The 25,762-nt window shown below is 40.5% G+C and overlaps 1 protein-coding gene and 1 long non-coding RNA gene across 2 annotated transcripts in view; one reads left to right on the forward strand and one right to left on the reverse strand.

Moving 5' to 3' along the window:
• The window catches only part of ERP44 (endoplasmic reticulum protein 44), a 95,268-nt gene that overhangs the window by 66,632 nt on the left and 2,874 nt on the right, over positions 1–25,762 (forward strand). Inside the window, 6 exon segments of the mRNA XM_029920847.1 lie at positions 922–1,106; positions 2,302–2,417; positions 5,013–5,070; positions 6,623–6,739; positions 10,733–10,844; positions 11,794–11,935. Of these exon segments, the coding sequence (XP_029776707.1) occupies positions 922–1,106; positions 2,302–2,417; positions 5,013–5,070; positions 6,623–6,739; positions 10,733–10,844; positions 11,794–11,935 (730 nt within the window).
• On the reverse strand, positions 22,927–25,665 carry LOC115276747. Its single transcript, XR_003902073.1, has 2 exons — positions 25,422–25,665; positions 22,927–23,157 (listed from the first exon to the last, which is right to left on the reverse strand). It is a non-coding gene; the product is annotated as an uncharacterized LOC115276747 (long non-coding RNA).

The following is a 25,762-nucleotide window of genomic DNA, read 5'->3' on the forward strand; positions in this document are numbered from 1 at the left end:
GAGGAACTTAACAGAGGACCATGGGGGTGGGGAAGGGGAAAAAAATAGTTAAGGAGAGGGAGGGAGGCAAACATAAGACACTCTTAAATACTGAGAACAAACTGAGCACTGATGGGGGAGGGGGAGGGGAAAAGGGGTGATGGGCATGGAGGAGGGCACTTGTTGGGATGAGCACGGGGTGTTATATGGAAACCAACTTGACAATAAACTATAAAAAAAATAGAAAAAAAATAAAATCTCCACTGCCTAGGAATATACCCATAGGTCATAATAAAAAGACTTTTTTTTTTTTTTAGTGTATATGGTTTGGGGTTTTATTGTATTAGCTTACACAATATTTGCAGATTTGGGATTATGAACTAGTCTACTAGCAAAGGATCTAATATTTTTAGCCTTTGAGAGTAGTTTAAATTTAGTTTTCATTTATTAAATGCTGTTTGAGTTCTCACAAATATAAAGTAAGTTGAGTAACTGTTTTCAAAATTAGAATTTTACACATATATCTATACTGTTTACTATTTTCAAAATTAGAATTTTGCACATATATCTATACTGTTTACTAGTGCTAAGAATTCACTGTGTCATGCATTTGTATTATCTCTTTTAATACTTAAAACAATCCTATGTGGTAGAAATTGTTATCCTTACATAACAGATAAGAAACTAAGACATAGAGAGTTGATAACAACTTACAGGTTCACACACCAGTAAATAGCAAATTTAGGATTTAAACCAGATGTTACATGTCCAGTGCCTGGCCTCTTAATATAAACTTGTCATAATTAACTTTTTTCTCCAACACTGAAAAATAATTATATGATCCAAAATAGTCTCTCTGAATAATTGTTAACGTTTTGACTTTTGGGCTGATGGGCTTGCCAAATACGAAGGTGAAGTTAACGTTTGTTTTCATTCGGGTAGCTGATATAGCCCAGAGATACAGGATAAGCAAATACCCCACCCTCAAATTATTTCGTAACGGGATGATGATGAAGAGAGAATACAGGGGTCAGCGATCCGTGAAAGCGCTTGCAGATTACATCAGGCAGCAGAAAAGCGACCCCGTGCAAGAACTTCATGACTTAACAGAAATCACCACTCTTGATGTAAGTTGTTGACTTTTACTGGATCAAATGAACATTGCCTGTTTAATTGATGTAAACAAATTCTAATGCAATCAAAGGCTGGACAGTTGTTTATTGCAGTGGATTTGACATATTTACATAGCAAGTTGGATTTTTCTTGAATTCTCAAGGGAAATGCTAATGTTTCACTGAGCCTTTGGATAAAATATATAGCATTCGGTAGAGATGTACTAATTTAAATTATATGAGGGCAAAGAGTAGCCTGAGTTACGAAACCTAGACATAAACATCAGGTATACAGGTGTGCGCAACCAAAGTTTCTAGGTTTTCTTTAGTGGAGACCCTCAGGCTATCTGCTCTGATTATGCCTGAGTCAGTTCTTTGTAGAATTTAGTGTCCTTTGAAATCGTCTTCCCTCAAGAAAAACCCTTTCCAGTGTATACTAAGTAGGGTTTTAAAAAACTGAGTTGGGGCATTAGGTTGTCAGTGTCAGGTTTTAGATTTGACTTTTACGTGCTGGTGAGCTAAGCAGTCAGTTACCCTTTCATGGACGCTTTCCGAAAACACACAGCGCCCGGGTCAGGGACAAAGGACGTTACTGCTCACATCCCAGCAAACTACGGGAGCATGTTTGCATTTGTTTCCTTGCCCTTCAAGTCCTGTGGAGGGGACACGGGTCCAGACGGTGCCTGCACGTGCGGTGGGTTCGTTGCAGGACAGCTCCTGTTTTAGAGCCAGCAGTAAGCCTGCTGTTGGTCCTGGTGGGAGAGAGTACCCCACACTCCAGTGTTGCTTGCTGCACACACAAGCCTGAGAAACGGCCTGGATAAAGACTGGACAGGAGCTTGCACGTGGCTGTGCCTAAATGTTAGGAATATGAGACCCATGAAGAAGTTTCTACCAGCTGTAATATGTTATGAATCGATGTACTATTTTAAGAGTAGTCACCTCATTTAGGAGTTCATCATCTTATTTAGGAATAGATTATCACCGATTAGTTAAAATGAAATGCAAAAAGAAAATGTTTACAATTACATTAGATGGCAGTTAAGATTGTTTTCAACCTTAATGTCATCTTCATTAGTTTTGGACTAGGTTGTTAAAATCCAAATATGCATTTATGGTCCTACTCCGTTTGTAATTGAACTACAGGTGGATGAATGAGATATGTTTATGGCACTGTATATGTTTCTAAAATATATACTGTATTTTACAGCGCAGCAAAAGAAATATCATTGGATATTTTGAGCAAAAGGATTCAGAAAACTACAGAGTTTTTGAAAGAGTAGCAAATATTTTGCACGATGATTGTGCCTTTCTTTCTGCATTTGGGTAAGTATCTTAATTGTGAGTGTGTGGGGGTCAGCGTGGCTGCCATGTTAGATTCTTGTTGCGTGTGGTCATTTTCTGAAGATAAACTCTGCAGAGATGATCTTAGTTCCTGTACAGTCACCAACCAGTCATCTTTACACCTCTCTCTGACCTATTTTTAAGAGTTTAAAAGTCTGTTTATTCTTCTGTCTGTACTGTATTCTACTTTAGAGTATGGGTAAGGAGAAGAGAATGGACAAGTTAACAACTCCCTCTTGTGCTTTTATTCAGCCCATTTACTAACATTATTCCATGTTCACACAGAACGCTAACGTATGGGGTTTCAAAACTGAAACAATTCCCAGTCTTTCTCATTAGGAAGCATGGGCTTCATTGTCTTGCTTGATCTCAGGCTCTCTAGCACCTTTTCTTCTCTCTTCCCCATCCCAGAGCCAGAGTCCTCCGTCCCAAGGTTAACCTCTTTACTTGTGTCTTTGTAGCCATCCCTCCCGGATCCTCTGTGGCTTTCATCAGTCAGTTCCTTGGTTCCTCATGTTTTCACCCTGGCCTTTTCGTGAACTACTTTCTTTTTCCAAAAAAACAGGATTCTCTCTTCCCAGACCTTTCTGTTCTACTTCTTAAGCTATAATCATGTCTCTTTCTTTTCGTTTCTAAATTTTTTCAAAGACTAGTTAATGCTAGGCTACCTTGAATTTCTTAAACTCTAACCAGTAAAAAGTCCTTACTCTTTAGGAAGCCGACTTTCACCTTCATTTCACTTTCACCTCGTGAAACTTCTCTGCACAGTCACAAAATGCTTCTTAATTACCAAGTCCAGTGGGCTTTTTTTCAGTCTTTAATGCTCTTCAGTTTCTCTGAAGGATGTGACTCCCCGTGTTGTTCAGCTCTGTCTACACAGTGTTACCTTGAATCCCCGGGTTTGCTCCTTATCTTTCTGACTTCTCTGACTTTCCTGGGGTTTTTTTTTTTTCATTCTCTCTCAAAATGGAATCATTCGAGAGTTCTTTCCCTTTCCTGTTATTGGTGGTTATCCCCACCTTCCTTTGACTTTATGCAGTACTATTTCTCTCCTTGTCCACAAACTGTGAGTCTCCATTTTGGTGCCTATCTTGAAGAGAGCTCCGCTTTCTGGCACAGTATGTCCTTTCCGCTTTGTGACCTTCATCCTTGTTTTAATGCTTCTGTAGATTTTGTGTGTTTTATTGTAAACATTAAGGATGATTTCGGAGATCAGTGTAGGAGTAAACAACACGGGGACGCCTACCTGCCGTGCTGTTTGCAGGACTGCCTCCGGCTGACAGGCCGCTCGCTGGCCTCCTCGCGCCCCGAGGGCGCACGCGCCCTTCCCTTCTAGACTCAGCCCCTCAGAGCTCTCCTAACGACGCTGCCAGGACACCTGAGGGGGCTCCGTCAGTTAGGCGGCCGACTCTTGATTTCGGCTCAGGTCCTGATCTCAGGGTTTGTGGGTTCAAGCCCCATGCAGAGCCTTCTTGGGATTCTCCCTCTCTCTCCCTGTACCCTGCTTGGGCATGCTCTCTTTCTCTCTCTCTCTCAAAATAAATAAATAAACATTAAAAAATAAATAAAATAACACTGCTGTCATCCAGCTTCTTAGTCTTTATCCACCTAGTTTTCTTCAGACCACTTTTTTTTTTTGTTTGTTTTTAATCACCCAAAATAAATGTATCTGTTTGCTTGTCTCTTTCCATCAAAATGTTAGCTTCATGAGAAGACAGGCACTGTCAGTTTTGTTCACTGCTGTGCACCCAGTGCCAAGACCGTCCCTGGTACAGAGGAAGCACATGGTGAATGGTGAATGAATGAATGAATGAATGAATGAATGAAGCATGCTCTTCCTTTTTGTTCCACTGGCATCCGTCTCGGCTAGCATGCACTCACACCTCTCTCCTGTTCTATAGCTAGAAACTGGAGGTAAATCAGTGTTCAAGTAATCCAAGTATAATTTAGGGAAAAAGTTACCCACTTGACTTGGAATCTGTTGTAGAAGTCACTCACCAAGTATCGCCAGAGTGTATACTGTACAAGGCACAAGAAACAATAGTGAACAGTTTGGTTGTCGTGGAACTTTAATGATGGACGTTATTCAGTTCATCTACTTTTTTCTTTTCTTTCTTTCTTTCCCTTTTTTTTTTTTTTTTTACATGTTTTGGTTTTAAAAAGTAAAAAGTAGAGAATTCATGATTGATTCTGACTTGTAAGCAAACATTGTGTTTTTGTGATTGATCTATGTGACTACATCAATGACCTTGACCCCCAGTTGCTGGAAACAGTCTAGTGTCCAAAACAGCTTTTTAGTGCTAGCATCTAAAACTGCCATTCCAAACTTACAAAATATTGAGTCACAAAAATGGTTAACTAAAATTTTCCTTTAAAAAATCTGCCTTGTATTAAAGTTTTCCTTTAAATATATGGTTTTGTTGGTATTGCAGTCTTATAAGTAGGAAAGATGATGGACAAATATATATTTTAAGTCATTATAATACATTGCAAAACAACTAGCTAATTCTGTTTCATTCAAGTATATTACTGCTGTTATTTTTTTCTTAACTATTGCTACTTCTCTCTTCCTATTAGAGCTGTTTCAAAGCCAGAAAGGTATAGTGGAGACAACATAATCTACAAACCACCAGGGGTAAGTCGTTATTTCTTAGTGTGTATAATTTTAAATGTAATTTAAATGTATAGTATAACCTATAGTTTTATATTTTTTAATTCACAGAATCACAGACTCTGAATACAAAAGGAACCTTAAGGCATCATCTTCTATTATCCAAACCTTTCAAAGTAAAGAGGGGGACATACAGGCTGAAAGTCAGCTAGGGATTTAGGAGCTGAGCTGAGACTAGACATCTCCTATCCCCGGGCCATGTCGACCTCTCTGTTTTGCATTCATTTTAAGACCCAAATTAAAGAAAATGTTTCAGTGGTCTGTGATCACCACTCCTACCAGAGTCAGAGCAGCCAAGCTCCCAGGTCTTCTGGGGTGTAAATTAACCTGATACTTGCCAGATAATAAGGAGTGGATAGGTGGCTTTTAGCCCTTGGCTAAGAAGTTAAGTGTGTCTAAACTCAGAAGTAGCTGCTTAAGTCCAGATGACGGTAACACAACCAGGAGGCAAAAATCCTAGTCCTTGTCCTCTCTTTGACTTACTGGTCTGTCATTGCAGTTTTCACACACACACAAATAGAATATTGTAGGTATTTTTTCAGTTCATAGCTTTCATCTTAATGTTGGTTGTAGTGTCTTGATACACTTAAGTTTTTAAGTTTTATGTAGTCATATGAATGAATTTTTTGCTGAGAAAGCTCAGTTCCTATTCTGAATTCAGAGAAGTATTTGCCTGTTATTTCATTAATAGTAGGTTACGTAGTGTGACCATCTCTAGCTTATCAGAATCCAGTGCAGTGTCGCACAGTGTAGTTTGGTTGTTAAGCGCCCGGGCTGTGAAATGATATTCAGTTTTAGTGTCAAGTCTGCCACCTTCCTAGGTGTATAACTCTGGGAAAGTTTCTTAGCTTCTCTGACCTTCAGTTTGTTCATTAATAAAAATAGCCACGATAATCATAGTCCTTGCCTTTCAGGGATGTTTCAGGGATTAAATAAGTCAACGCATGTAAGATGCTTACAACAAACAGTTCTTTGACACCGTAAGTGCACTCAGTTAATGGTAGCTATTATTTTAGTCATCATTTTAAGCACTGCATAAATACTGATTTTGAGTGGCTGTGGAAAGAAATACTGTAGGTAATAGTAGAGATAGCTATGCCTTAAATTTATATAGTATCTTGTATTTCTCAAGGCCTTTTTCCTGGAAGTTTCCACATTTTCTTCTAACATTTTCAACTCTAAGGGATAGCTAAATTAATTCATTTGGATGATTCTTTTTCACAACGCCTGCCTGCCATTGGTAAAGCTAAACAGTTAGTTGACTCAAATCTGAGGAAAAGCAGAAAGCTTAGACATCACAGGTTGGATAATTAGGTCTCTGATAAATACAGACTTGCCATTTTACCATCTACAGCTCTCTTTCTTAGAAGTTTCATGGGTTTTGGTTTTGGGTTTTTTTGTTTGTTTCTCTTTTTTGTATACCTTGTAGATTTTCTGGGTCATAGATGGCTTTGAGAATGTATTTTTACTAACACAGGTTATATTTGTTTAATTTTTCCCCCTGCCTTTGTAACAGCAGTCTGCTCCAGATATGGTATACTTGGGATCTATGACAAATTTTGATGGCACTTACAACTGGATTCAAGATAAATGCGTTCCTCTTGTTCGAGAAATAACGTTTGAAAATGGAGAGGTATGGCTTTCTAATGTGTGTTATCTTGAATTCAGATTTCTGAAAGAGCAAGCTTCCTCCAGCCTTTACAGACTTACCAGTTGTAAAAATCATACAGTAAACAGCACTATATCATAGTCATTTCCATAAAGAAGCCAGTGGTTCTTTGCCTTCACTGTCCCAGAACCCCTCTGTTGCATTTCCTGCAGTAGCAGTGGTTGACCACAGCCTTGATAATGACCATGCCTCCCAGGTGACCCTGATACTCCCCCTTGGTTAAGGGGATGCCCTTTAGAAGCAGTGCATATATACAGTGAATAATCCTTAGCCATGAAAAGGTTCGTCTGATTCCTGCCTATCCTAAAAGAAGGAACTTGTGTTCTCTTTCATCATGATCATGAAGGCAGTTACCAGTTATTATGAAACTGACCTCAGTGATGCCAGGCTCCTAATCTAAGTCCATCCAAAGTCTTACAACTCTCACAGAAACACACAGAAACAAAACACAAAAGCCTAAGATTGGGGGAGCAAAACAAAGGCCTAGGTGTGTGGTGTACCTAGAGAGCTGTGCGTTGCATGTTAAAGAATCAGAAGTGTGTAGGTCAGATTTTAAATATACGGCTCAGGAAATTACCACAGAGTGAACACACCGACACAACTACCACTTAGAGGTCGGCAGTTCTGTAAAGGCTCGGCTGGTAGGTGTTGTAGGCTCTGCAGTTTGTACGCTGTCCCGTCCCCGGTCCTCCAGCCCGGCAGATGTGACCCGGAAGCGGCCTGGGACAGCACTGACACCAGGGAGGCTACGCTTGTGCTCCTTCCTCGTTTATCAAACGAGCACCCCTCCTACTTTGCTCAGTTCTCTAGGCTTCAGGTTTGTTTAGCCACATTCAGTGCTTTATTGCATTAGCTTACATAGTCCTCAGAGTCTTAGAAAGAGTAACTTGTCATGATTATTCACCTGCTTTCGTAGTTTTTTCAGGAATTGTTTCAAAGAGTCGAAAGGTGTAGATCTGGAAAATCTGAAAACAATAAATAGGGGTTCCCCTCCCCACTTCCACAGTAGTTGGCACATTTAAAAGTCTTTAGATTTTTATTACATGTTGTAACAGCCACCCCAAGTTATTTAAACTGTGGGGGAAGATTCGTTAACCTCTAAAGCTGATTGTCTTGATATCCCTCTCCTGAATCTTTGGTACCTATTTGATAAAGAATATGTTGGCAGGGACACAGGTGAACAGGGAAGCCCAGGCAGCCTAAACTGCCGGCTGCTGTGTCATGTATGTAAAGTGGCAGAGCAAACTAAGTGACATGGATGCATTCAAACTGCTAGTCTGTTCATGGCTTCTCCTCCTGGTCGGCAGCACATCCACACCCTGGCTTAGTGTTACAAAGCCGCATGCTATGTTTGTTTTTACTTTTAACCTCCTAGCACTTAACTTTTCTAAAGGGTGACCTCTGAGTCTTATTTCCCAATTAGTATTTATTCAACAATAAATGCAGTCATAGGCTGATTGCGCATTACTGTGTACAGTAATCTGTGAGCAAAAGAGAAGCAAAACGAGATTCTCTGTTTTTAGGGGTTTTCAGTCCAGGAGTTAGCATATGTAGATAATGTAATGTTAAAGACATGGCCGGTGCCGCCTGAGGGGTACTGGGAAATATTCTGGGAATTCAGAGGAGAGAATTCATTTCTACCATTGGCGAAAGTGGGGAAGGAGTCCAGGATGACTTTCTAGAAGAGGCATTTTGGTCCTGTAACAAAAGGGCTAAAAGAGAAATAGTGCCCACAGAAATGGGGAAGTGAGAGGAGGCCCATGTGTTAATGTTGGGCGTGAAAGGCACTGGTTAGACTTTGCAGTGGAGATATTAAAGAGGGAGGTGGGAATCCAGACTTGGGAGGAGGACTGGAACTGGGCTTGGAGATAAAAGGGACCACCTAGTGGTGCTGGAGATGCTGGACTGGTTGGAGTTGCCCGGCGAGAGCAGAGCAGTCCAGCGATGGAACTGTGGGAGGAGCAGAAGCGATGACGGGGTTGGGGGAAGGAGAAAATACGTGAGCTAAGAGAGAAAAAGTGAGGAAGGAGAAACTGTAAACCAGCTTGCTGACATTGCCGTGATTCCCGGGGCCAGACGGGGGCGGCAAGAGAAGCGGACGGGGACTACTAGTGACTGAGTGTGGGGTTTCTTCTGGGAGCCATGCACATGTTTTGGAATCGGGTAGTTTCAATGTTTGAAAACCTTGTAATAAAATAAAGTGTACAAAATTGTGTACTTTAAAGCAATGAAGTTTTATGGTATGTGAGTCACATCTCAGTTTTAAAAAGGTTAACATGGGATGCCTGGGTGGCTCAGTCGGTTGAGTGATTTCGTCTGAGGTCATGATCTTGCAGTCTGTGAGTTCAAGCCCCACGGCGGGCTCTGTGCTGACAGTTCAGACCCTGGAGCCTGCTTCGGATTCTGTGTCCCCCTTTCTCTGTTCTTTCACCGCTCGTGCTCTGTGTCTCAAAAATAAATAAACATTAAAAATTTTATTTAAAAAATAAAAAGGTAAATGTGACACGAATCTTAATTATTGTGTGTATGAGTGTAACAGGCTTTACCACAGAGATAGAAGCCACCAGCAAGCTCTTGTCCTGGAAGATAGGTTCCAGTTTCAATGTTTTTAGGATAAAGGATGTTTGTGTTTTCTGCTGCTGCAATTTCTAAATTACAGAGAGACACGCAAAAGGATAGTTGATGGAAATAATTTTATTATAATAATTTTATTATGAGGCCCTTTCTGGACTTTCTCTTATGAGTCCAAACTTAGCATTTGTCAGAGAGAATAAATGATGAAAATCTGCTGTCTGCTCATCACATTTCTCTTGATTATTCTCAATAACAGTAAAAGTTCTTCTGGGTGCCTGGGTGGCTCAGTCAGTTGAGCCTCTGACTTCGGCTCAGGTCATGATCTCACATCCGTGGGTTCGAGCCCTGCGTCGGGCTCTGTGCTGACTAGTCAGAGCCTGAAGACTACTTCCGATTTTGTGTCCCTCTCTCTCTCTGCCCCTTCCTGCTCATGCTCTGTCTCTCTCTGTCTTAGAAATAAATAAAAACATTAAAAAAAAAGTTCTGAAAGCACTCCGTAATTTTCAAGACGTTTTTGCATATATATGTACACAAGGTATATAAATATATACATACATAGCGGTGTTTGTTAATAATGTCAATACATTGTGTGTTAGTTGAAAACTGGCTTTCTTGTGGGGCTTTTGTCTTTTGCTCTGAATCAAACACTTTTTAGCTTAGGGTAGTTCTTATGTGAGTGGAGTGGATTTTGCAACAGACCTTAAAGTAAATATGTTTGCCAATTAGATTTATTTGTTGCTGGTACACTCGCTCAGGTGTTCAGTTATTTTTGAAGACTGAAAATACTAATCCTCTTTACCCCGCCCTAAAGTCCACATCTTAATAAAGGACCAGCATAGTTCCTCCTTTGGTCAACTCATTTTTAAAATGTCATGGTTTCAGCCAGAAGGAACTGATAGACCAGCCCGATGGTTACTTTTAAGACACATGAGTTCCAGCGCTAGAGCAGGACACGTGGACCCTCTGAGTGCCTGGGAACTTCGGGGAGAAGGCAGAGACCTTCCTTCCTCCATCGAGGCTAATGCTTTTTTTTTTTTTAATGTTTATTTTTGATGGAGAGAGAGACAGAGAGACAGAGCGTGAGCAGGGGAGGCCTAGAGAGAGAGGGAGACAGAATCCAAAGCAGGTTCCAGGCTCTTAGCTGTCAGCACAGAGCCGGATATGGGGCTTGAATTCACCAGCAGTGAGACGACCTGAGCTGAAGTCTGACACCCAACCAACCGAGCCACCCAGGTTCCCCAGAGGCTAATGTTTGTTTATACCATTGGACCTTTTTTCCTGGGATGTTGCAACTGTTACATGTTACTTGGGTTGGGTTCAAATTGTTTCTCCCTAGAACAATGGAGAGGCCTGATCATTCTTATTGAATACTTCTGTATACAGGAATTGACAGAAGAAGGACTGCCTTTTCTCATACTCTTCCACATGAAAGAAGATACGGAAAGTTTAGAAATATTCCAGAATGAAGTAGCCCGACAATTAATAAGTGAAAAAGGTAGACAGATTAAGGTGTTTATTTTCAGCCTTTCTTCTATCCCTCCCCTCCCCCGTTACATTTATATCAATGTAAACGTATTTGGGTTAAAAATTTAATAAGTAATGTTAACTCTACTCAACCCCTGACTTTACATGTAAACCTGGGGGTGGGAGACATTAGTAGAGCTAAAATGAAGCAGGGGCTTAAAAAAACAATTTTTTTTTAAACCATGTCTCTGTTAGCTCCCAAAAATAGCATGAAAAGTGGGATCATGAATAGACAACATTAGGGTACTTGTCTGGTCCCTCTCTAATGGATAGTCCCCAAGACAACTTACAGACAACTTACACGATCTAACATTTATTTGTAAATGAAAGAGAGCTGAGTAGTTCTCTAGACGTCTCCCAACCATCAGAAAAGACTATGAAGTTATCACCTACCTTCCCTCTGTGGGTAGAGAAGAAAGTGAGAACAAAATAAAGTGAGGGCGCAGTGCAGAGCCACGCCCTCCTCGTCACGTAGTACTCGTGTTGGGGTTGAATTACATTAAATGTCACCCAGGAGGGACTGGAAGGGTGTCCTTGATGAGGTGAAGACGGCCCTCGACAACCGCTCACATGTCAGTTTCGTGAACTTGCTGAAAACCCAGACGGGTACGTGATTGCCCATTCAAGGAAAATTTAAAAATTCACCACAGCATTTATATTCAGGTTGAATTCATATAATTTGTAAGGAAATTATACTCTGCCCTAAGCACTAAAATTCTACCTTTTTTAAATGTTGTAATATTTAGGTTGTAGTTTTGGTGACCTGTAATACTCTAAAGCATGTTAGTTTTTCATTTTATTTCATTTTCATTTTTTTAATTAATTTATTTATATGTCACTTTTCACGAACTTACAATCGTATGAGAATAATATGGTAAAGAAAAATTCTAAACTACCTCCAAATTCTATTTCTTATAAAGGTACAATAAACTTTTTACATGCCGACTGTGACAAATTTAGACATCCTCTTCTGCACATACAGAAAACTCCAGCCGACTGCCCTGTCATAGCTATTGACAGCTTTAGGCATATGTATGTGTTTGGAGACTTCAGGGATGTATTGTAAGTATTCTTTTTTTCTTTAATTACTCATATGTGTCTCAAAAATGAACTTAAAAACGTTGTTTGACTATTTTAAATAATCCTATGTTGAACTAGTAATACTTTGTTATTTGGATAGATAAGGTTTTGTTTTCACTGTAGAGTGTAGTATGATTGACTGTGAGAATTATGATATGTTCCTACTGAAATGCAGCAGTGTGTGATCCTAAAGCTCGGGAGTGAATCTCTGAAGGAAAATTTTTCCCTTCCAGGAATTAGTCCTGAATTTTGTTCGGTGTTTGTCAGCATGTCAAGGAAAGTATAATCCTAGATCAGGTTAATGGTAATGGTAATATTGCTGCTCTATTTGTGGTATTTAAAGACCCAGAAGACGGCTCTGACTAGGCACTTCGATGGGTATATAGTTATGAAAGGTTCCAAGAACTGATGAGCTTTCTGCTTCCACGCTCAGCTATTCATAGTATTAATAAGCATATAAGCCATATAACTACCATAGAGTTTAAATTTCTATCAGCTTTCTGAGATATTAAATACACTGGTTAAAAATGGAGATGTTTCTTCATGTATGAAAATTTTAAGTAACACAGGTATTCAAATTAGACCTTTTCTTTTAAATTTATTTACATACCCTTCTTTTTTTTTATGTCCAAAGATTAAATTGCATAGAGGATGATCTGAAATCCGTTATTTATTGCAGAATAAATTACCTCACTTACTACTAAATATTTCATTAGAGAATGAAATTAGTTGTTTGGTAGAAGATGCTCAGTCTTACCATACAGCAGGCCTGGGTTTGAGCCCTGACTTGGACAAATCACTTAACTTCTCTGTTCTTGTTTCTTTACTCTTAAAATATGGTTGGTGGTACAACTTCCTTGTTGGGATTGTTATGAAAATTCATGAGAGGTGATGGTTGTGTTATGGAAGCAAAAAGTGCTAGTAAATATTTGGTGTTTTTACATTATCTGCACTCAAAAGGATACCATTTGGCCCATTAACTCATTCAATATTTTTCCACATCTTCTGTATGACAGTCTTTGTATAATACAAGCCAAGTCATAGAAGCCAGCGGTTTAAAGTTTACGGAGACTGGGCCCTTGCCTTCTAAGAACTCACAACCAAGTAGAGAAAGCAGACAGTAGAGTAATAGGCAGTTGTGTTTTATGACATGAGGGTCCTGACGGAGTTCAACAGAAGTGCTTGATGCAGGATCTAGAGATGTGGATGCCTAAGGTGGGTCTTAAGGTCTGTAGAAACTTAGAATTTGGAGAAGGGGGACATTGGTAGAAACCAGTAGGAGACTAAGGCTGAACAGGAGTGGATGGGAGCGGGGACGCTGAGGGATGAGGCCATGAGGAGCAGGCAGTGGTGAGCTCATGAAAGCCTGTGATGCATTAGGGAAACTTGACATTATCCTGAAAACTCTGAAGTCAATGAAGGGTTTGAATCAGGAGGTGGTTTTTAAATTTATTCAGTTTTTGTTTTTTAAAGTTTATTATTTATTTTGAGAGAGAAAAAGTACGCACACAAGCACATGCACAGGATGGACAGAAAGAGAAGGAGAGAGAGTGAACCCCAAGCAGGTTCTATAGTGTCAGCACAGAGCCTGATGCAGGGCTCGAACTCATGAAACATGGGACAAAATCAGGAGTTGGATGTTTGACTGACTGAGCCACCCAGGTGCCCTCAGGAGGGTGTGTGTGTGTGTGTGTGTGTGTGTGTGTTTTAATCATTCATGCAAACTGGAGAATAAATTAGAGTTGGAGCAGAACCCAGGAGACTATTCAAGTAATCCAGGCAAGAGTTGAGGATAGATAAGTTGATTCCCGAATGAATAAATTGCCTAAATAAATTGCGGCAGTAGCACTAAGGCAAGAGAGAAGCAGGAATCTCGAGATATTTTGTATGTGGAGTAGGAGGATTCGGTCCCTAGTAATGGGGGGAGGGCGCCGTGACTCATGGCCAGGAATCTGACTTGCACTGCTAGGTGCGTTAGCCACTAACAGAGCTGGGAGCTCCGTGGAGGAGCAGCCTGGTGGTAAAGGTACTGGGTTCTCTTTCTTGGCACATTGAATTCGAGGTGCCGGTGGGCCACAGAGGATGAGTTTCCAGTAGGGAGTTTGCATGGCTCCAGGATTCAAGAGGGAGGTAAGGATGGGGTCTTGAACACGTAAGGATATAACTGAAGTTCTTGAAACAGATGAGATGACTTAGCACAGGACTGACAATGGAACCCTGAGGAGTAGCAGCATTGAAGGGGAGGGCCGAAGGAGGAACGTGTGTAAAAGGCTAGGGGGGAGGAGGACTCACAGACGGGAAAGCAAACCAGAATGCAGTGCTCTGGTAATTGAGTGAGGAGCAGTTTCAGCAGGAAGGAATGCTCAATCCAAAGATAAGGATGAACTGTCTGTTAGATTTGTTCTCCAGAAAGGCAGTCTTGCAGTGAGTTGAAGAGTACTGTTTGGTGAGGAAGTGAGGATTTGACAATGAAAGTTGTAAGAAGCTAGCCTCCAAAGGGAAAGAGAAATAGGGGGATAGATCCAGAGAGACGTAAGATGAAGTGAGGTTTTAGCTCCCCCCCCCCTTTAGGGTACAAGAAACTAAACATGATTAAATGCATGTGGGAAGGAATCAAATGGGTTGAAGAATTACTGAACAGATAGGAGACATAGGGGCTCACTACTGAAGTAGAACCATAAAGAGCACAGAGGGAATTCTCGAGAAGCATCCTTCTAACTTTCCCGTGAGCAAGATGGGAAAGAGGTGTTTGGGGACGATGGTGTTAGTGACCGCAGCAGAAGCCTGCAGTGGCTCCTGTCCGGTTCTTGTCTTTAACTAGGGCTAAGGAAGCCAGCTCATCTCCTGAGAGCGGGGCGGCGGGGGGATGAGAGGGCAGAGCTGGATTTTACAAGGAGCAGCTGTATGCAGAAACCCACCCGACAGGTCGGATCTCCCTAGCATCTCGGCCTTTATTTAAGAAGCAGAACTCATGATGGTGCCCGGGGCGGGGGGCTCAGCTGGTTGAGCGTCTGACTCTTGATTTTGGCTCAGGTCATGATCCCAGGGTTGTGGGATCGAGCCCCACGTTGGCCCCCACGCTGAGTGAGCACAGAGCCTGCTTAAGATTCTGTCTGTCTGTCTCTCATAAATAATAAAAATGGGAACTGGTGTAGCGCCCTTAGCAAGCATGTGAGCATTGACGGTTAGGCCAGATGGAAGTGTCTTACCTGCTTGGGTGTCCTCTTCCTCTGGCTCCTTAGGCTCAAGCTAAAACGAGATTTTTAAGAGAGGGTGGTTCTGATGTCTGGGCTCACTGCAAGCACTTCCAGCAGAGAGACTGTGCTCAGCATTACAAGTGCTGCCTTCTTCATGGATTGTTTATATGAGTTTTTATCAGCATGTTTCCCTGCTTCTCATAGTGGATAAATCTCCAGTTGTTTATTTACCTCTTCGCTTTCACTGCAGACTTACAGCTCTAATTATAAAGTCTCAAATCCGTGGAAGTTGACAGGATACTGACTTGAGTTAGGTCTACTACCAGTCGGCAACCAAACTATGCCCAACTTTGGCTTTTATTCCTAGGAAAGTGTTACACATCAAGAGACATCTGTGAGGAATTCTGTCTTGGCTATCTTAAGTTTTCCAGTTCTGAAGACAGATTTAAAGCACTAGTCTGACTAAGTACTTCTAATCCCATCTCTGGTGGTCAGAGAACCCAAACTAACACAAGTAGGTGTATCCTTTATCACGTGATGCAGCCCTCTGTTCCCCAGCTGTGATTTACTGCACCACGGGTCGGGCTCCTGACCAAGAAAAACTCATCTGCTCACTGGCAGCAGCCTACTTACGCCCTGGTGCAGAGAGAAGCTGGACCAGTAAGACGCTCCAAAGAAATGTGGAAATAGGAAATAGTCCTCTCCCATCCTGCAAGTGTTTAATCCTGTGAGGAGGGAGGGGGATAGGAGAAGTGACTATACTTGAAATTCTTTGAAACAAATTACTTCTTTAATTTCTCCGTTAGGTGCCTGATTTTCCCTCCTAGGCACTGTTCCCTCTAATCTTTTTTTAATTGTTAGGAGGCACATGCTGTGTGAGCTACAAACTGAGCCTATGTGAATAGATCTTAGTGTTAAAAATCAAATAAAATATGTAGCAAAATTAATCTGACACATTTAATGGCTTGCATAATTGTTATTGTGCTGCATGGTAATTAAGGCTTAAATGATAAGCAGTTTCCATAAATTACTGTAATTACTATTACTTTTAGTAACTCAGCATATCTGGGGTCAGTTGGAGGAAGTGTGGTTGTGTAAGGGCAAGAATGCAGATTTAGGGTACACGGCTTCCCTCCTCCCCCACCCCGTGCCAGAGGCGGGCCTGGGGTTGGGGGGGAGGGCACCTACCAGTGTTCTAGTCACCTCCTGTTCACCTCTCCCCTACTTCAGAGAAACCGAGGCTAAGGGAGGTAACGGAACCAGCAAGGGCACACAGCTGATGAGCAGCAGGCCTAGGACTTACTTCCGAGCGTATTGAACCCAAACTCTCAAACTCCTAACACTTAATATCAAAGCAGTTATGTTTTCAGTACATACAGAAAGCAATGTATGTGTGAATGTGAACGATGTCAGAAGAAACAGTACTTACTTGTATCTGAAACTAAATCACAAGTCTGTGAATTTTTTTTCCCTATAGATTGACCATGTTGGTTTCTTGCTAAATGTAAAGGAATAGATGTTATATGTAGAGAAAAAGAAGGGGGTAATTCAGGAACCTAGGAGCGCCCAAGGGCAGGTCTAGCGAATGTTCTACAGTCTGCAGAAGAAACTAGATGGTGGCGTGCGGCAGAAGGCGGTTGAAGGACTCTCCAGAGAGACCCGTCTTCTCATAAACTGTGGCCAGTACATACCATAGCATCTGTGCCTTTGCTGAGTGTACCTAGATGCCGCTGCGGGAGCCCCGGTGACGGGGACAAGCTGGACAGGGAAATGGAACAGGCTATGCTAATGCAGAGTGCCCTGACTGTGGGCTCCAGGCCCTTTACCCCAGATCACTGAGTCACTGAAAATGATCGTAATTCCTTCAAAATGATCGTAATTCCTTCAACTGCTAAGTCTGGGACACTGGGCTGATTGGCTGCTTTGGTGGCAGGGGGGAGGGGGAGGGGTGGTGAGGAGAGAGGCCCGGCAGAACTAAAACTGGGAGGTAGGTGTCGCACTAATTTAGCAGTTTGGTCACCTGCTATGACAAATTAGCCTGCCTCCTTGAACTGGAAGGAGCAAACCAGGAATCGGGTGAAATGATTAAGAACTTGGAGAGAGAGGCAGAAGAAAAATTTTAAACCAGGTCACCATTAGGTCCTTTTTAACTCTGAGAATTTTGTTTTATTCATTATCTAGAGGCTCTGTTTATTAAAAACCCAAATAAGGCTTTTTTTAGTGGAAAAAGTTGGTACTGGGAAAGCTGCTTAAAAGGCAGGTTTTAGTTTTTATTATCTCTTGCTATACTAACTGCTTTGTGACAGCATTAGTAGATGTTCAATAAGGATTTTGATTAATTTGCTCTTAATCTGTTATACACTTAAGAGTTTGACTACTTTGGATACAGATCTTCACATCTGGAATATATCCTGGTATTTATCAACTAGCCATTCACCCCCATCGTTCCCTCCTCTCCGATTCATCTCTGTAGTTGTGATTTCTCTGAACGGGTCCCTCCTGTCGGCCACCGGGCAGTGTCTACACTGGTCTGGGTCCCTAAACACCACTGTAACTCTCATGTAATGTACTTCTGTAACTGACAGTGATTACCTTCTTATAAGCACTTTATATTTTACACGTCACTACACTGTATTTTGCTTTATTTAGTCCTGCCAGCAAAACAGACGAACTCTGGCAGAGGCAGGCTCTGTACGGGCTCCACGTTATACTTTGTGTGTGTGCTCGGTTTCTGTAACGAGCTTATAAGACACACTATTATTTCTGCTTTTACAATAAAAAGCTAAGCTCCAAGAGATTTAGTAACTACTAAAGTCCAGTCACTAAGGAGGCATTATAGTGAGCAGTTAGGTGCTCAGACTCCAGTTTCTAATCCCAGTCTCTTACCTACTAGTTATATTACTCTGGGCAATTTCTTACTGCCTCTCTGCCTCAGTTTTCTCATCTGTAAAATGGGAAATGATAGTATCTGCTTCAGAGGGTTTTTGTGGGCATTAAATGAATGTGTATATCTGTAGCTCTTAGAACAGTATCTGATAAATGAATATAAGGCTACATTGCCTATTATTATAGGAAATAATAGATTTAAATCTAAGTTGTTAGACGATAAAAACAATACAATTAAGTTAAATAAGTGGTGTTGTCAGAAAGCTGAAGATCAAAGAGGTTAAGTAATTTAAATGGCAAAATACTGTTTTCTTAATACTATAATACATTAGATCAGTTTGTACTATAGTATTGTATAAGTTAAGTCACAGAGTAGTTAAAAGGGATGTCTGGGTGGCTCAGTTGGCTGAGCATCCGACTTCAGCTCAGTCATGATCTCACAGTTCATGAGTTTGAGCCCTGCATCAGGCTCACTGCTGTCAGCACAGAGCCTGCTTTGGAGCCTGTGTTCCCCTCTCCGTCTGTCCCTCCCCTGCTCATGCGTGCGCACATTTGAGCTGTCTCTCTCTCTCTCAAAAATAAACATTTAAAAAATAAAGAGTAGTAAACGATATTAGGAAATTGAATACAGCAATATAGAAAAAAATAATATGTAGCAAGTGGAGTTTATCCCAAGTGCACAAGGCTAGTTCAACACTCAAAAACAAGTCAGTGTGGAGGTGTGTGTTTGTGTGTACACCACATTTTCCTTATCCATTCATCAACTGATGGATGCTTGCGTTGTTTCTCTATCTTGGCTTCTAAGCATAGTGCCACATTGAACATGGGAGTGCAGATACCATTCAAGACAGTGCTTTGATCTCCTTTGAGTACATACCCAGAAGTGGGATTGTTGGGTCATATAGTAGTTCAGTTTTTAATTTTTTGAGTAACCTCCATACCGTTTTCTCAATGGCTACACCGCTTTACATCCCCCCAAAGGCGTGCAAGGGTTCCCTCTTCTCCACATCCTTGCCAACACTCACCTTTTGTCTTTTTGATAAAAGCCATTCTGACAAGTGTGAGGTGATGGCACGTTCTGGTTCTGATTTCCATTTCCCCGGTTAGTGACATAAGCATCTTTTCCTGTACCTGTTGGCTGTTTGTATGTTTTCTTTTCAGAAATGTTTTTTCAGGTCCTTTACCCATTTTAAAATTGCGTTACTTGTTTTCTTGCTCTTGAATTGTTTTAGTTCCTTATTTTTTTGGATATTGATCCCTTATCTGATACATGGTGTCCACACCCATTATGTAGGTTATCTCTTCACTCTGTTGTTTCCTTTGCTGTGCACTAGCTTTTTAGTTCGATGAGATCACATTTGTCTGTCTTTGCTTCTGTTGCCTGTGCTGTTGGGAGTCATATCCAAACTGCACCACATGCACCAAGATCAAGAAGTTTTTCCCCTGTTTTCCTGGGAGTTTTACTGTTTGTCAGGTCTTATATTTAGGTCTTTAATCCATTTTGAGTTGAATGTGTATATGGTGTGAAATAATCCAATTTAATTTTCCTGCCGGTTGCCATCCAGTTTTCTCAGCATCAGTTAAAAGACCATCCTTTCCACATTGTGTATTCTTGGGACCTGAGTCAAACATTGGTTGGCTGTGAGGGTGTGAGTTTATTTCTGGGCTCTCTATTATGATCCATTGGTCTGTGTCTTTTTATACTAGTACTATACTGTTTTGATTACAATAGCTTTGGAGCATATTCTGAAATCACACAGTGTGTGAGGGGCCTGGTGGCTCAGTTGGTTAAGCAGCCAACTTTGTGTGAGGTCATGATTTTATGGTTCGTGAGTTTGAGCCCTGCGTCAGGCTCCGTGCTGACAGCGCAGAGCTTGGAGCCTGCTTTGGATCCTGGGTTGCCTTCTCTCTCTCTGCCTTCTCCCCTGCTCATGCTCTGTCAAAAATAAATAAGCGTTAAAAAAATTTTTTTTGTCGTTTTTAAATCACACAGTGATGCCTTCATCTTTGTTCTTCTTAAGACTGATTTTGCTTTGGCTGTTTAGGGTCTTTTGTGATTGCATATGAATAGGATTGTTTTTTCTGTTTCCATGAAAAATACCATTGAAATTATGATAGGGATTGATGTAAATTGCTTTAGATAGTATAGACATTTTAACAATATTAATTCTTCTAATCCATGAATTCAGGATATCTTCCATTTATTTATTTTATAGTTTTCAGTATACAGATATTTTACCTCCTTGGTTAAATTTATTCCTAAGTATTTTATTGTTTTTGATAAAGATGTCCATTCTCACCAGTTGTACTTAATATGGTACTAGAAGTCCTATCAAGTTCCATATGACAAAAAAGAAAAAAAAGAAGTGTTTGGACTAGAAAGAAACTTTCTTTGTAGATGGCATGATTATCTATCTACATAGAAATGCCCAATATTTGTACAAGACAACTCCTAGAACTAATGAATGATTTCAGCAGGATGCAAGGTCACCTTTTAAAAATCACTTTTATTTCTATATATATGATAACAGTGAACATTTGGAAACCAAAAAAACATTTAAAGTGCCATTCACAATAGCTCCAAAAACAAAATAAACAAATAAAAGTAAAGAACTACCTAAGTATACATCTAACAAAACATGTATAGGATCTATCTGCTGAAAACTACAAACCACTGATGAAAGAAATTTAAAAAAATGAACAAAATAAATGAAGAAATACTGTGTTTGTGGATTAGAAAACTCAACAGTGTTAAGATGTGCATTCTCCTCAAACTGATCTATGGATTTAGTGCAATTTCAATCAAAATCTAGATTTTTTTTTTTGTAGATAGAGCTGATTCTAAAATGTACATGGAAAGCTAAAACTAGAATAACTGACACAAAACAACTGAAAAAGAACAAAGCTAAAGGACTCATAATACCTGACACATGAAGACCTACTTACTATATAGCTAAAATATTTACAACAGCCTCATATTGGTGAAAAAATAGGTATATATTGCTATAGAACAGAATAGAGAGACTAGAAGTAGGCACACAGTGATTTATTTAAGATTCAAAGATAATTCAGTTGGAAAGGGGTAATCTTTTCAATAAATGGTGCTGTGCCATCTGGACATCTTCATACCACAAAAGAAATTCCTCCTGTAAAAAAATTAACTCAGGAGCACCCACGTGGCTCAGTCGGTTAAGCATCCAACTCGATTTCAGCTTAGGTCATGACCTCATGATTCGTGAGAGCCTGCATGGACAGCATGAAGCCTGCTTGGGATTCTCATTCTCTCTCTCTCAAAACAAATAAATAAGCTTAAAAAAATTAACTCAGAATTATTGTAGGCCTGAATGTGAAAGGTAAAACTATAGAACTCTTAGAAGTAAATGTAGAAGAAACTCTTTCTGGCCTGAGGTTAGACAATGAGCTCTTAGTCCGCCCAAAGCACCATCCATAAAAGAAAAAACTTCATAAATTGGCTTTCATCAAATTAAAAAGTTTACTCCGGGGTGCCGCTGGGTGGCTTAGTCGGTTTAGCATCCGACTTTGGCTCAGGTCATGATCTCACGGTTTGTGGGTTCGAGCCCCGCGTCGGGCTCTGTGCTGACAGCTAGCCCAGAGCCTGGAGCCTGCTTCAGATTCTGTCTCCTCTCTCTGGCCCTCCCCTGCTCAAACTGTATCTCTCTGTCTCTCAAAAATAAATAAAAAACATTAAAGGAAAAAAAAAAACACCTTTGCTCCATAAAGGATATTGTTGGAATCTAAAGAAGGTGAACAAATGGCAAATAAGCACACGAAAGGTGTTCAACATCATTAACCATTAGAGAATGCAAATTAAACCCACACTGAGATTCAATTATACATTTTTTAGAGTGGCTAAATCCAAATGCTGATAATAACAGGTGTTTGTGAGGATATGGAGCAACTGGAACTCATCTTTTAAAAATGTTTGTTTATTTTCAGAGAGAGAGAGAGTGTAGGGCAGGGTGGGAGGCGGTGGTGCAGAGAGAGGATCCCAAGCAGGCTCGATGCCGTCAAACCAGAGCCTGAGGCAGGCCTCCATCTCACGAACCTTAACATCACAACCTGAGAGGCTGGACGCTTCACCTACTGAGCCACCCAGGGGCCCCTGTATCTTACACATTGCATTAGGACACTCTGGACAATTAGGCAGTTTTTTTAAAAAAGTTAAACATTTACACTTTCCATATAATATATCAGTATTTTTCCTAGACAAACAAACTCATGTTCACAGAAAAACCTGTGTACAAATGTTTGTCAGAAGCATTGTTCAGAATCACCCAAATCTTGAAAGAACCCAGATGCTCTTCAGTGGGTAAAAGGATGACTAAGTGAGGTGCATCCACTCATTGGAGTGCTATTCAATAAATAAAGGAACACATAGTTGTATATGCAACAGAATGGAGGAATCTCAAAAGAAAAATGCTAAATAAAAGAAGCCAGTTTCATGGTTACATGCTGTATGATTCCAAGTACAAGACATTTCAGAAAAGGCAAATTATAGGAACAGAGAACAGATCAGGGGTTGGCAGGAGTTGGGGGAAGCGGAAGGCTAACCAAAAAAAAAGCATGTTGGAATTGTTACGTATCTTATTTGTGGAGATAGTAACTAGATGCTATATGCATATGTTAAAACTCATAGAACTGTAAGCCTAGAAGAGTGAATTCTACTGTATGTAAATTTTAAAAAACAAAAATGCTTCTCACTGTGGTACAATATGTCAAAGTTCATTTAATGGTACTTAACATTTGTGCATTTCCCAGTTTCTAAATTTCGCATCACCTAAAAATAAATATTGAAAACAAACAGAAAACTCTGTGGAAGGTGGGAAAGAAACATATAGGTGTTCTAATTAGAAAAACCGTACCCCAAAGTGTGAAAATATAATTGAATTTATTATGGCAGAATATTTTCTTTTTTAGCACATAGTCATGTTGTCTGTTTTCTTGACGATGTACTGTGGATGCAGTGTTTCTTACTTAATGATGGATAGTTCCTGGCCACAAGCTAGATAAGAGCTCTGTTGTAATCTGTTTTCCTACCACATCAGTTCAGGTCCGTCGTATCTCCATTTTCTTCGCCTTTGGCCCACAGTTCTCTCTCATCTGTTGACAAGGGGAATCAAGTTAGAAAAAAAAGCTGTTTTGAGTGTTCTCTATGAATTTGTTACATTTAAGGTTTAATTATAAATCATTTTTTGAGAACAGAAGCTAGTCACTATGTATTGGTTGTGATCATCTTTCAACTTTATAAAATACCAAACTTAACAGGGGCTTTATCTTAAACATTGGAAACCATTTGTGATTCTTCGGTTTGAATGGATATATTTTAGCACTTCACCGTGCATGACAGTAGATGATGTCATATTAAATTTAAATTGATCTCCTCTCAGTGTTTATCTTTAGTGCCTGTGCAATTTCTTCAGCACCGGAGACCCTTTCAGAGGCATTCTGTCAATACAGCTACCTGACAGTCATTTGTATTTGTAAACTGTGCATTTGGCACCTGCTGGTCTCTGTTGCATTGGAGCTAGTGGGGAGCCAAAATGGGCGTACAAGGAAGTTATTGGTTGGTACATCTCAGTGGGAGTTATTGAAGGGGAGAAACACCACTTGCAGGACCTCAGGAGAGGATAAAAAGAAACTAGCCGCTATTCATGGCTACCAAAAACTTATGATTTAAAAAGTAGGTCAATTCTACTGAATTAAAGTGTTAATGGACCTGCATTGCAAGTCTTGTAAGGGACATGAAGAAAGGTTTCTATTTAAAATATATAATGAATTTTTAAAACACAAATATTCCAGTAGAAGACTGACAATTCATATAAGCAGAAATATGAATGAAAACAGTGGAAAATGCTTAATTTCTGAAGAAATAGAAATTAAAATGCAGGTGTCTTTTTGTCAGAGTAGCAAAACTAATTTTTTAAAATGTGTTTTTACATTTATTTAGTTTTGAGAGACAGAGAGAGGCAGAACATGAGTGGGGAAGGGGCAGAGAGAGAGGGAGACACAGAATCTGAAGCAGGCTCCAGACTCTGAGCTGTCAGCACAGAGCCCGATGTGGGGCTTGAACCCACGAACCGTGAGATCATGACCTGAGCAGAAGTCAGACACTTAACCAACTGAGCCACCCAGGCGCCCCGCAAAACTAATTTTAATGAAAAAAGAAACATGTTGGCAAGACTTCAGAAACCAGGTAGACAGGTAGCAGGTATGTTTTGTAGGTGTGACTTGCCCATACTTTATCAAAAATTCTTATTAACAGACTGTCCTCAACTTAACGATGGTTTGACAACTTTTTTTTTGCTTTACGCTGGTGCAAAAGCGATACATTCAGTAGAAATTGTACTTTGAAGTTTAATCTTCTCCCAGGCTGGCGATCTGCACTGAGAGACCCTTACGGTGCTGGTGGTCAGCTGTGAGCCACAGCTCCCAGAAGCCTCTGATCACAGAGTCCACAACCGACGCGCTTACAGACGTTCTGTACCCACATGACCACTGCTTATCACTTTCCGGACAGAATTCAGTAAATGATATGAGATTTAAATACTTTGTTACAAAATGGGCTTTGTGTTAGATGATTTTGCTCAAGTAGCATAATGTCCCTATTCTGAACACATTTAAGGTAGGCTGGATATATTAAATGTAGTCTCCATTTAAGGAGTTTTCAGTTTAGGATAGGTTTATTATGCTGTATCCCCTTGTAAGTTGAGGAAGATCTGTATTCCTACTTTATTAATACAACTCAAGGAAATAATTAAAAGGAAAAAAGCGGGGGCGCCTGGATAGCTCCATCAGTTAAGCCTCCAATTCAGTTTTAGCTCAGGTCTTGATCTCATGGTTTTTTGAGTTCAAGCCCCGCATCAGGCTCTGTGCTGATGGTGCAGAGCCTGCTTGGGATTTTCTCTCCCTCCCTTCCTGTCTCTCTGCCCCTCCCTTACTCACACTGTCTCTCTCTCTCTCAAAATTAAAAAAAATTTTTTTTTAAGGAAAAAGGTGGATACATAAATCTGCTTAGCCTTCTAATGGTTTGTTTTGCTACAATGCATGTTTTTGTGCTGCAGATTTGCTCATGAGTGATAATTGGGGGAAGGATGTTAATATAAGTAAGTTGTGTTGTTTCATATTATTTTCCTCAGAATGTTTTGAAGCCGTCAAAGAAAAGTCTTTTTTTAATACCATTGGTATACAGAGAAGAGATCTCCTCCCAACCAAAAAGGAGGAGAGCAGTTTTATGACCTTGAGAAGTGTAATAAACAAAACAAACCATGAAAAAACACCCTGATTTAGATTATTTAGATAAAGTTGGTTCTACTGGCAGTGAATGCCCTTAAGGACCTCAGTTCATATCTTTAAAAAGGACTTACAAGTTCTTTTTAAGGTTAGGGCTACAGAGGATCCACCTGACTGACACAGTGATAGAGGCTGAACAGGGCTAGTTATTTTGTTCTAGGCTCTTCCTAGTACTCTGGTTATAAAGCTACATAGTTTTTTTCCTTTTGAGGGAGAGCATACTCTCTGGATTGGGCAGGAGAGGGGAAGGGGCAGAGGGAGAGACAGACAGAATCCAAAGCATAAGCAGACTCCATGCCCCGCCCGGTGATGCCGCCCTTTAGCTCACCACTCTCACCACTGTGAGATCATAACCTGGACCAAAATCAAGGTTTGGACACTTAACTGAGCCACCCAGGTGCCCCAGTACAAAGCT

The sequence above is a fragment of the Suricata suricatta genome, chromosome 13, assembly GCF_006229205.1.
Source record: "Suricata suricatta isolate VVHF042 chromosome 13, meerkat_22Aug2017_6uvM2_HiC, whole genome shotgun sequence".
Classification (NCBI taxonomy): domain Eukaryota; kingdom Metazoa; phylum Chordata; class Mammalia; order Carnivora; family Herpestidae; genus Suricata; species Suricata suricatta.